Raw genomic sequence first — 12,779 nt, forward strand, 5'->3', positions numbered from 1 at the left:
CTTAACTCTAGATAATATATATGCACCCAACATAGATAACCCTTCATTCTTCAAAAAGGTCTTTGCCCGTATACCTGATATATCTCAAACGAACCTAATAATAATTTGGATCCATATCTTGACAGATCATCCACCAAAAAGACTCCAAGAAACAATTGATGCGAACTCCTAAATATGTTCCTCAAAAATATGAATCTTTCAGGTATGGCAGATCGAGTACCACCGCTACTCTTTTTACTCCTCAGTACATAACTCATACAGTAGAATCGATTACTTCCTGGTAGATACAAAATTAATACCCTTTACAACAAATGTTAAATATCACAATATTGGGATCTCAGATCACAGTCCTCTCACTTTTTCGCTGCACTTGGAAAACATGACCTCATCATATAGAACCTGGAGACTGAACCCGCAGCTACTAACTGAAAAGGAGTTTTGTAAATATTTAAATACCCAAATTAATATTTATTTTGAAACAAATGATATGCCATAAACCACCCCTGCCACATTGTGGGAGGCCTTTAAAGCCTATTTGAAGGGATGTGTAATCTCATTCAAAATTGCAAGAAAAAAAAACAATAAAATATAAATAGAAGAATTAGAAAAAGAGATCCAACAATTGGACTGGGATAACGCACTCTTTCCCTCTCCTGCTTTACATAGGAAAATAGAAAATTTGATATATCAATATAATCAATTACTCCCTGCGAAAATAAGCAAGACGTTTTTATACACCAAACACGAAAAATGGAGACTGACCGAACAATACATAAAATTAAGAGTAACAATGGAACATCGCTAACAAAATCCAAAGACATAAATGATAGATTCCTAGAGTTTTATTCCAGCCTATATACACCCAGATGCACCACAAACTCCCCTGTCATGAATAACTTTATTAATAAATGCAATCTCACTAAATTGAGTGAAGAAGAATGCAATGGTCTTAACTTTGATCTCCATGTTATAGAGATTTAAAAGGCCATCTCGTCTCTTAAAACTGGTAAAGCACCAGGCCCAGATGGACCTCCAAGTGAATTATACAAGAAATTTAATGATACTCTGACACCGTATATATAAAGAATGTATAGACAAGCACAATCGGACGGCGCCCTACCACCAACACTAACTGAAGCAACAATTACAGTGATTCATAAGAAAGGAAAAGATGCCCAAGGAGTAAGTTCATACCGTCCGATCTCACTACTAAATATAGATGCTAAACTGCTAAAATCTTAGCCAATAGATTAAGCCCATTAATAAGTAAATTAATACACAAAGATCAAACGAGGTTCATACCTAGTAGACAATCCACCTTTAACTTAAGACATCTGTTTAATATCATGTACACAAAAAGAGAAGGAAACAACGACTTAGCTATACTAATGCTTGATGCGGAAAAAGCATTTGACCAGGTTGAATGGCCATACTTATTCAAGCTCCTCAAGAGATTTAACTTTGTATACAACTTTTTGGAATGGATTAAGCTTCTGTATAAAAATCCGACAGCACGAACTCTCACAAACCAAACGCTCTCATATCCCTTTAATTTGTTCAGGGGAACAAGACAGGGCTGCCCTCTATCAGCATTAATATTTGCCCTTGCTATAGAACCTCTTGCTCAGCGTATTCGATTCGATCCCCATTTTCATGGCTACGACACGAAAGAGATTACAAATAAAATATCTTTGTACGCGGATGATATCCTCCTGTACATAACGGAACCTCAAATCACTATTCCAGCGATACTGGGAAAAATTAACCTGTTTGGTACATTTTCAGGCTACAGTATTAACTGGAATAAAAGTATACTGTTGCCAGTTCATACTATCTCTTCAGATACATTGGAGAATTTTCCTTTCAGAGTAACAACAGATAAATTTACCTATCTAGGGATTGAGGTTACAAAGCGTTACTCTTCCCTTCTACAGGCCAATTTGCTTCCCTTATTAGAAAACCTAAAAAGCAAAATCCAATTCTGGAAAACTCTTCCAATTTCCTTACTCAGAAGAGTGAATATCATTAAAATGATCTTCTTACCCCAGCTACTATATCTAATTCACAACATTCCTATTTCTCTTACAAAAACATTTTTTAAGAGATTAGATACCTTTCTTGTGGAATTACAAAACTCATAGGATAAACAAAAATCAGCTCTACAAATCAAAAACTAAGGGCGGGCTTGGTCTCCCAAATTTCAGATTATATTACTGGACTTCTGCCATCAAGTCCTTTGCTTTCTGGCTTGACACCTCAAACATCCCTCTGAATTGGCTAAAAATAGAACAAGAAGATTGTCACCCATACTCAATAGGTACCATCCTACTAGCTCCTACTTCAATTGATAGATCACATAATGGATTTAATCCTGTTATACACAATTTGATACGTATATGGAAGCAAATCAGAACCCATTTTGAACTTAAACCTATATCTCCCGCTTTGCCCATAGCAAACAATCCCACATTCAAGCCATCTATGTTAGATAAGATTTTTTCTACATGGAGTGAATTAGGAATCCACAGTGTCAGAGACCTATATATCGATGGTACGTTTGGCACCTTAACACAGGTACGAAAGAAATTTGAACTCCCAAATAGTAACTTCTTCAGATACTTGCAAATCAGAGATTATATACGAAAGCATCTCTCGGGGTTTGAAGTTGAGAGGCATCTCAAATAGATGACTGCCTTAAAACATCACCACATAAAGACAAATTCATCTCCTATATGTATGATGTCCTTCTATCAATAACCTCTCCATCCTCTAGCAAGTATAAGATCAATTGGGAAAAAAACATAAATGTGCAAATACCAGATGAAATATAGGAAAGCCTCAAACTTATACATAGGTGCTCAAACAATGCGAGACACTGCCTCATACAGTTCAAAATGATACATAGACTTCACTACTCCAAGGCAAAAATACACAGTATATATCCAAATGTTTCTTCTACTTGTCACGCCTCAGATGCTACTCTTTTTCATAACTTTGTATCGTGCCCTAAACTCACCTTTTTCTGGTCTGATATATTTAAGAATATCTCAGACATTCTTAACATCCGATTGAACCCAGAGCCCTTATTAATCATCTTTGGGGTATCTGAAACATCAAGACAACTCACAACTGCTCAACGACAATTCCTCTCCTACTGTCTCATTATGGCAAAGAAACTACTGCTCATATCATGGAAAAAAACAACAGCTACCAATTCCAGAATGTGGCTTCATGACTTGACCAGTATATTACATTTAGAAATAATAAGATATGTTCTAAAGGATAGAGTCAACCAATTTAATAAAATTGGGCAACCATTTATGTCATTTCTTGCACAGAAGAATATTGACACATAACACAAACCTATCTACACTCTAAATCATCCATTTTAATGAAATTATGAGTAAGGGATAGAAGACAAGAGAGTTAGAAGCTTCAGAAACAAGAGTCTTCACAAAAAATTATTATGCTGAACTGCTCCCTATGTACTGTAGTCGCCTTCTGCACTTTACTTATGTATTTATTTATTTTTATTTTTATTATTTACTTTTTTCCCTCACCCATTATTTAATTAATTGATTTCTTTAAAGTGTTGTTTTTATAAACATGCCCGTCCATATTGTTTGTATAATACCCAAATGTTCTGTTTTGATATGTACATTTGAAAAAAATGAACTTGAATATGGCAACATAATCTGTAACCATTTTTTGATGGCTCAATAAAATTTAATGAAAATAAATAGGGCAGGTGTGTGACCAAGAGCCGAACTTACCAAGAGCCTAAATTCATGTGACATCTGCCCTTGTATTTTTAGATGGTGCAACTTGAGGCTTCTCCTTATTACAGTGCAGAAGCTTTAACAAGTTGCTACCATCCATTTGGCACATGCTGAACACTGCAGGCATTGTGTTAATGTAATGAAATTCAGAGCGCTTAATGAGAGTGTCTTTGCAGCAGATTGCTTTGTGCTGAATAAGGTAAAGATATCTATATTTACATTTCAATATATTTTGGGCTTTATTTAGAGTCAGATTTATTTAGAGTCTTCAATTCTTTTAAGCAACACTCAGAGATAACAAGAAAGCATTCTTCACGATCATTTGAGCTATATATAGTTTATCTCACAACGTTAAGTAATACACAGCTTAAAAAAATTAAGAGCTGAATTGCTCAGTGCAGCACCCCTGGGCCATCGCTGATGTGTTACTGCAGCCACAGTCATGAGTGATGGTCCTTGGGATGTCACTAATGGGAAGAGAGAAATGATAATGCTCAATGCTAAATGATGAAATAAAATGGCGAGACTCCCATTTGATGGAAATCATCATTGCCAGCTGGTAGGGCATTGCAATGTTAGGTGAAAATCAGACCAAAACTGTAAATGCTGTTAATCTAAAATGAAACCAGATCATGTTGGAAATACTCAGCAGGTCAGCTTGCATCTTTCGGGAAAGAAACAGAGCTAATTTTTGGGGTCTGCAACCGTTTGGCAGAGCAGGGAAAAGAGAGATACAAGTACGAGAGAGGTAGAAGAGGGATGTGTAGAACAAAAGGAATGTTTCTAAAGACTTAATATTGAATTCTCAAACCTGAGATAATATGCTCATCTTCCTGTCAATATGAACCATTTTTACCTGTCATTATTCTTTACATCTGTGTATAGCATTGTTGCTGGACATGCTCTGGTATGCCAGAATCAGAACTACATAGCCATGGTAGCTTGATCTGATCCCATCTGTCACACATCTTATTCATCTAATCCCAACTGTCACATGCCTTCACTTTATCAGAGAAATTCTCTTTATTCCACCCATCACCCTCCCATCTTTGCTGCTAGCTCGACTCAAGGGCCTGTCCCACTTGGGTGATTTTTCAGCGGACTGCCGACTGTCAAGTCTGCGGCACTCGCTGACAAACCGGGAAGTGGAACGGCGAGTGTCAGAGTGGAACACACACACACACACACACACACACACACACACACACACACACACACACACACACACAGACACACACACACACACACACACACACACACACACACACACACACACACACACACACACACACACACACACACACACACACACACATCGCAAAGGCGGAGGCCAGGGAAAGCGGGGGAGCACTCTCTGAAATTCACACGGTGGAAAGCCAAGGTGATACAGACACACACCGCGATGAACAGGGAGGTTAAGAAGGCTAGCACAGTGTACGGTAAGTCCTTTAAAAGAGGGGAGGAGGGGGGGCGGGGAGAAGGGAGGAGGAGGAGTGGAGACAACTTTTAATAAGCCAGAGATACACAGCTGTGAAGTTTGGGGGGCATTTAACATTACCGGTCGGTTATCCTTGGTTCTGAAAACTCGTGCTTATGTTTTTTTTCCCCCAATGAGCCAATGAAAATGCCCGGTCAACAAAGGCGATTAATTAAAACTATCTACGACTAGCTCGACTAAAAATGGCGACCCCACTACAACTGCAACTACGACTACAAAAGTATCTATTTTTTTCATGGCGACCATGGAAAAAGAATTTCCATGGCGACATGTTGAAAAATTTGTGGCGACCATACTGAGGCCGTGACTAGTTCCCAGAATGCGGGAACTCCTCGCGACCATGAAGGAGACTCACCAGAGACCGCAAGTGAACATGTGGCGGTCATGTGGCGAGCGCAGAGTCTCCTGCACTCGCCTAAAAAGTCGCCTAAATGGGCCAGGCCCTTAACTTTCTCTTTCTCAGATCTGATGAAGTGTCTCCCATCTGAAACACTAACTGCTTCTCTTTCCACAAATGTTGCCTATCCTGCTGTGTTTTTTCACCATGTTCCATTTTTCTATTATGTGGCTCAGTTTGTCTTGTCCTATTTGTATAAGTCCCAAACGCCTCACTGTTCTGGTAACGGTCCCCATCAAACCATTCAAACTTGCCCTATATGTAGCATTCTTTTTATTCTGCATACTCCTCCCTCACCATCTCTCCCAATGATGATTAACTTGTCTCTTTCTCTTTCTCAGTACTTACAAAGGGACACAGAACCGAAATATTAACTGTTTTCTTCCCACAATTTTTGTCTTTTATTTGAGTGCAATTTTAACCTGCCCTTCAGCATTACAAGCTTGGCATGGACTGCATTGTTATTCATGGAGTGGCACTTCTATGTTTACCTCAGGGTTACAAAGCTTGGCGTGACAGCACCTCTGGAGTGAAACTCCTTTCACTACCAACTGCTGACACTTTATTTTTCCTTCTCTGCTCCCTGTATCGGGCCGTCCGTAGCGGCGACTACAGAGGGTTCATGGCCCCGACCACGGGTGAACAAGGGAGGAGGACTGGCTGAACTTTGTGCCTTCCACCACAGTGAAGAATACTGTGGTGGATGTTTGTGTTAAATCTTATTGTGTATTCTGTGTTCTTTTTAAGTGTATCGCTGCTGGCAAATTCATTTCACTGTGTGCATGTGACAAATAAAATTGACTTTGACTTTGACTTTACTTCTGCATGGCAGATAAAGAGTACACTCTCATGATACAGAATGAAGACACAACGTGCTGGAGTAACTTAGCAGGTCATGCAACATCTTAGTTTAGTTTTAGTTTTAGCGATACAGCATGGAAACAGGCTCTATGGCCCACCGAGTCCATGAAGGGTTTCTGGTGAGAACCATTGTACCTAGACTATAACGCTCCTCCACCCCTTTCTTCCTGCTTCTGGTGGAGTGGAGATCCAGCTGGATCTTAAATAAGCCAATCATTATTTGGGGGGTAAACATTGGCTTTACCACCAAAATGGCATGAAATATCCCAAGGTTTAACAGCAGTAAAGTTCACAATAGATTATTGCAACATATGTCTTAATAAACCTACAAGTAAATGACAATCCATTTAAATAGTGCAGGTTGAGGTTTTGAACAATCTCCGTGAGTGGTCCTGAATGTGGTCATTATAAATACAGTTGGACCCCGGGTTATGTAAGGGTTCCATTCTTGAGAATAATCAATAAGCTAATTTCTCCATAAAAGTCAATTTTCTACAATAATGCAAATCATATCCCTCTACTTACACTTGTGATAACCCTTTGATTTCATCTGAATAATCTTCCTAACATATATCCATAACATATACAGTATTCATCCATTAATAAATATCACAAAACATTTTACCATTTTTGTTACTATCGTGAAAAATGCTTTGAAACATATATGGCCGAATATGAGTAAAATCAGTACCATAAGTCAGACCATTCCTAACGAAGGAGCCCCTGTCTATCTGAATGTGGAACTATCAATTTTGTACCGTGTGAAGATTGAGTGATTTATGTTCCTTAGTTGAGCACCAGAGGAAAGGGAAGTGCTCAGATCAATGCTTCTTTATGTACAAAGTGCTCGACAAGATACCAAGTATGCCTTGGTATACATTTAGTCCTTCAATTCAATCTTGCATTGCTTAAATCCATCATCCATTTACAGTGCCCTCCATAATGTTTGGGACAAAGACCCATCATTTATTTATTTGCCTCTGTACTCCACAATTTGAGATTTGTAATAGAAAAAATCACATGTGGTTAAAGTGCACATTGTCAGATTTTAATAAAGGCCATTTTTATACATTTTGGTTTCATCATGTAGAAATTACAGCAGTGTTTATATATAACCCCCCCCATTTCAGGGCACATTAATGTTTGGGACACAGCAATGTCATGTAAATGAAAGCAGTCATGTTTAGTACTTTGTTGCATATCCTTTGCATACAATGACTGCTTGAAGCTGCGATTCATGGACATCACCAGTTGCTGGGTATCTTCTCTGGTGATGCTCTGTCACGGCTGTATTGCAGCCATCCCCTTCAGTTTTCTCTTCAGCATATAAAAGCATGCTCAATTGGGTTCAGATCGGATGATTGACTTGGCCACTCTTAAGCTTTGAAAAACTCCTTTGTTGCTTTAGCAGGATGTTTGGGATTATTGTCTTGCTGTAGAATGACCCGCCGGCCAATGAGTTTTGAGGCATTTGTTTGCACCTGAGCAGATAGGATGTGTCTTTACACTTCAGAATTTGTTATGCTACTACCATCAGCAGTTGTATCATCAGTGAAGATAAGCGAGCCAGTACCTTCAGCAGCCATACATGCCCAGGCCATAACACCCGCACCACCGTGTTTCACAGATGAGGTGGTATGCTGTGGATCTTGGGCAGTTCCTTCTCTCCTTCATACTTTGCTCTTACCATCACTCTGATATAAGTTAATCTTCATCTCATCTGTCCGCAAGACCTGTTTCCAGAACTGTGGTTGCTCTTTTAAGTACTTCTTGGCAAACTATAACCCGGCCATCCTATTTTTGCGGCTAACAAGTGGTTTGCATCTTGCATTGTAGCCTCTGTATTTCTGTTCATTAAGTCTTCTGCGGACAATGGTCATTTACAAATCCACACCTGATTTCTGAAGAGTGTTACTGATCTGTGGGACAGGTGTCTGGGGATTTTTCTTTATTATAGAGAGAATTCTTCTGTCATCAGCTGTAAAGGTCTTCCATGGCCTGCCAGTCCCTTTGCGATTAGTAACCTCACCAGTGCTTTCTTTCTTCTTAATGATGTTCCAAACAGTTGATTTTGGTAAGCCTAATGTTTGGCTGATGTCTCTAACAGTTTTATTCGTGTTTCTCAGTCTCATAGTGGCTTCTTTGACTTTCATTGGCACAACTTTTGTCCTCATGTTGATAAACAGCAATAACAGTTTCCAAATGTGATGGATTGACTGGAGGAAAGACTAGCTGCTGAGAGCTCTCTTATACCTGCATTAAGGAGGCAATTAAACATACCCAGGCCCAATCAGAGGGGGGACAACGTGTGCCATTTGGCATGGGCCTCATGCCTGTCTGCTTCAAAGGGATCTTGATTTGGGGGCCTCCACAATTGAGAGGCCTCTGCTTGATCTTGGTTTGGGGTCCTCTAAAATTGAAATTGACCTGGGCCTCAGTTCACAGACAAAAATACCCTTTAATAAAATCTGACAATGTGCACTTTAACCACACGTGATATTTTTCTATTACAAATCTTAAATTGTGGAGTACAGAGGCAAATAAATAAATGATGGATTTTTGTCCCAAACATTAAGGAGGGCACTGTACCTTGCAGTTTTCTTCTTGCTTACAATAGCTTTGACTTCTGTGAATATAAATACCTGCGGTGCTTTTGGTGATGGCAGGTACCAGTTTAGTTGCCATCTTCTTTGAGTGGGTCAAGCTCCGTTGTCGAGTCAGTAGCTGCCTTTGTCTGGATTGTCTACTCTCTATTGAAGAGGAAGAGGAAGAGGAAGAGCAGGATGACCCAGGCAGAGAAGCTGAGTAGGTGATATACAATGTAACAGAGAAAGAAAGAGTGTCATAAAAGAGACCAAGACATATTTAAACCTCTAAAGTACAGAATTCAAAAGCAAGCACAATAGATTTATCATACATTGACATGCAAATTATACACATTTCAATTCAATGAGTTAGTTGAAGAGATTTTTTTCAGCACATCGGAACCTCTGTAGATACACTTCTATTTCTGTCATTTTCTCTCACTCATTTTGCCATTTTGGACATTTTTCACTTTTTTCAAAATAATAAAACCTTTTTGTCTTGATTCTTCAAATTCATTGACTTAGAAATGTTTCATGAATAGCAATTGACAAATTTTCTCAACTTCTAAATTCTTAGTGGCACACTAAATATCCATTAAATTGTAATACATCTAACAGCATATGTTGCAATGGTGATCCACAAAGCCTCACTCCAGCTGTGATAATCTATCAAACATTAGAAATGAGCTTGCCATAGAAAAAAATTGCGTCACTTAATTCAGAAATCTCCTATCCTGCAAGTAGTGAAGATCATGAAGAAAGTGAGCTGGGTACTGGATTGGGAGTCGCCAGGGGTAAACATGACTATGGAAGAAGAGCAGAGATGTATGGATGGGTGGGAGATTCCTCAGGTGAAAGAGGATCCCAAGTGGGGTTGTATAATGGGGATGGATGAATAGCCATAATGAGTCTCAGGGGGAAGAGTCAAGAAATTGTGGGAGTGTCGAGAGTGTTTGGTTAAGGTGAGAAGGGCATAGATTTAATAGGGACCTGAGGGGTAAATCTTTTACACAAATGTATGTAGGTGTATGGAATAATAATAATAATAATAATAATAATAAATTTTATTTATGGGCGCCTTTCAAGAGTCTCAAGGACATCTTACAAAAATTGAGCATGTAGAGGAAAAACATGTAAGGGGAATGAAATAAATAGTAGAGACATGACTAGTAAACAAAGTAAAGACAGAATTCAATACAAAACACAGTATGAGGCAATTAATGCACAGATGAAAAGGGACGGGGACGTGGGGCTAAGGATAGGCAGAGGTGAAGAGATGGGTCTTGAGGGTGGATTGGAAGATGGTGAGGGACACGGAATTGCGGATCAGTTGGGGGAGGGAGTTCCAGAGCCTGGGAGCTGCCCTGGAGAAGGCTCTGTCCCCAAAACTGCGGAGGTTGGACTTGTGGATGGAGAGGAGACCGGCTGATGTGGATCTGAGGGACCGTGAGGGTTGGTAGGGGGAGAAGAGGTCAATGAGTTATGGGGGGGCCAGATGGTAGAGGGCTTTGTAGGTGAGGATCAGGATTTTGTAGGTGATCCGGTGGGAGATGGGAAGCCAGTGAAGTTGTTTGATGACTGGAGTGATGTGATGCCAGGATTTGGTATGGGTGATGAGTCGGGCGGCTGCGTTCTGGACCAGTTGGAGTCGGTTGATGTAGGTGGAGCTGATGCCAAGGAGAAGTGAGTTGCAATAGTCCAGTCGGGAGGAGATGAAGGCATGGATGAGTCTTTCAGCAGCTGCCGGAGGAGGTAGTTGAAGTAAGTACTATCGCAATGTTTAAGAAACATTAACACAGGTACATGAATAGGATAGGTTTAGAGGGATGTGGGCCAAATGCTGGCAGGTGAGACGAGTGTAGATGGGGCATATTGATTGGCGTGGGCAAGTTGGGCCGAAGAGCCTGGTTCTGTGCTGTACGACTCTAGGGTTCTAAGTGGAGAGGATCCGACCTTAGAGATGATGGGAGCAAACTGAGAAGCTACCTGGTCAATTGTGATGATTATCATAGAGCTGTTAGTCAGGCAAATAGATGACTGTAGGAGGGATAATTCAAGAAGATGATCAGGTATCAGTTAGTAAGGGAGATGATCTGGTGGGATGAGGGGCAGTACACAGAGAGACAATAAGAAATGGTGGCTAGGCTACCTATGGGGATGAACAGTGAGATGGCAGGTGGGAATAATCAGAAACTTCAAATGTTTAAAGGAGGCCCATGGCAGAAGAAAGTTGTGGCTCGATATGGGCAAGATTTTTAAATAATGCTAAGGCAGACATGAAGCCTCCAATTAGTAATTGCTTTCATGTGTGGACATCCACAGGCCTCCTGTACTCAGCTAAATTTCACCCAAAAGACATCAAAAGCATTTTTTTAGGCATCACTTCATAAGCCAGCAAAGACCCAGGGATAAATCCAGTCCCTTAAATTAAATTAAACCACATACTGCTCATTGTTCAATTTATTGATTCGCAATCCCAAAGAATGTCTACGTCTATGGAGTTGTTAATTGATATTTCTCAGTCTGTGTTTTGACTAGGCAGGTGAATTAGTTTATTGTGCTGGCACAATAAAAGCCATAGAGCTGGAGAGCTTTTTAAACAATAGGTCCAAGCATATTACACAAAAAGGTATCAAAACTAGAAACCATAAATATGTATCCCAGCTACAAATCCAAAGGGGAGGCAGAATGAGAAGACCAGTGACTGGAGAACAGGGTGACACAAAGAACTGCAGAAGCTAGTTGATAAAAAAAAGGCACAAAGGGCTGGAGTTAATCAGCAGGTCAGGCAACATCTCTGGAGAACATAAATAGGTGACGTTTTGGGTCAGGGCACTTCTTTAAACTAATTGTGGTGGTTGGCGAAGACAGCTGGAAGGGAAATGGAGCTAGGACAATGCCTGACAGTGATCAGTGGATACAGGTGAGTGGGGGGGTATTGACTGGCAGATGGTCGGACAAAGGCTAGAGGTGAACAGAGGTCAGGTCACCAAATATGATATGGCTGGGAACTTATTATAAGTGTACTGAATTTATTGAATTCTTAAAAATTATTATGTATTATCTGAGTGTATTGCATTTACGGGGTTGTAAGCTGCTGCAAAGAAGAATTTATTTGTTCTGATGTCTATACATATGACTATTAAACACGCTTGACTCTTGACTTTCTTAAAACTTTATTATGGATGTCCTGAGGACTGGGGAAAGAGGATTGGGGGCAAAGATCAGTGGGGCGATGGGGACTAAGGGTGGGATGTCTGAGAATTGGAAGAGCTGACGATCATCAGGAGTGGCTGAAATTCAAATCCAAAGATTGGAACAGTGATCAGGTAAGTAGCCGAGATAGGTGAAGGGCAATTCAAAATTAATTTGCTGTCTGAGTAGAATAATGTTTCACTCTATATTGCAAAGAAATATAATCAAAATTAATTCCGTGCCCATTAATCTCAGTGTCAATAAGAATTTATGGGTCAATATTAAGTTCTAGATGAATCAAAGGATCAGCAAGAATGCCAAGTAAATGAATTAAAATGATAAAATGTTATTGAAGGAAAAGAGATACCTAGTATACTGTACATATATGTTGCATACATTATTAAATATTCTCTGAAAAACACTCTTTGTGGCGTTCTTCAGTAATATTATTTACTGGCATCATA

At 39.7% G+C, this 12,779-nt stretch overlaps 1 protein-coding gene across 7 annotated transcripts in view; it reads right to left on the reverse strand.

Moving 5' to 3' along the window:
• clip4 (CAP-Gly domain containing linker protein family member 4) overlaps positions 1-12,779 on the reverse strand; it is a 253,766-nt gene that overhangs the window by 77,419 nt on the left and 163,568 nt on the right. For 6 of the 7 annotated variants that reach the window (XM_033025474.1, XM_033025476.1, XM_033025477.1 and 3 more), the window contains one exon: positions 9,178-9,336. The exons of the other annotated variant lie outside the window; for it this stretch is intronic. In XM_033025474.1, coding sequence (XP_032881365.1) covers positions 9,178-9,336 — 159 coding nt within the window. The remainder of the gene's footprint in view (positions 1-9,177; positions 9,337-12,779) is intronic. 7 annotated transcript variants of the gene reach the window in all.

This window comes from Amblyraja radiata, chromosome 8 (genome assembly GCF_010909765.2).
Source record: "Amblyraja radiata isolate CabotCenter1 chromosome 8, sAmbRad1.1.pri, whole genome shotgun sequence".
Lineage (NCBI taxonomy): Eukaryota > Metazoa > Chordata > Chondrichthyes > Rajiformes > Rajidae > Amblyraja > Amblyraja radiata.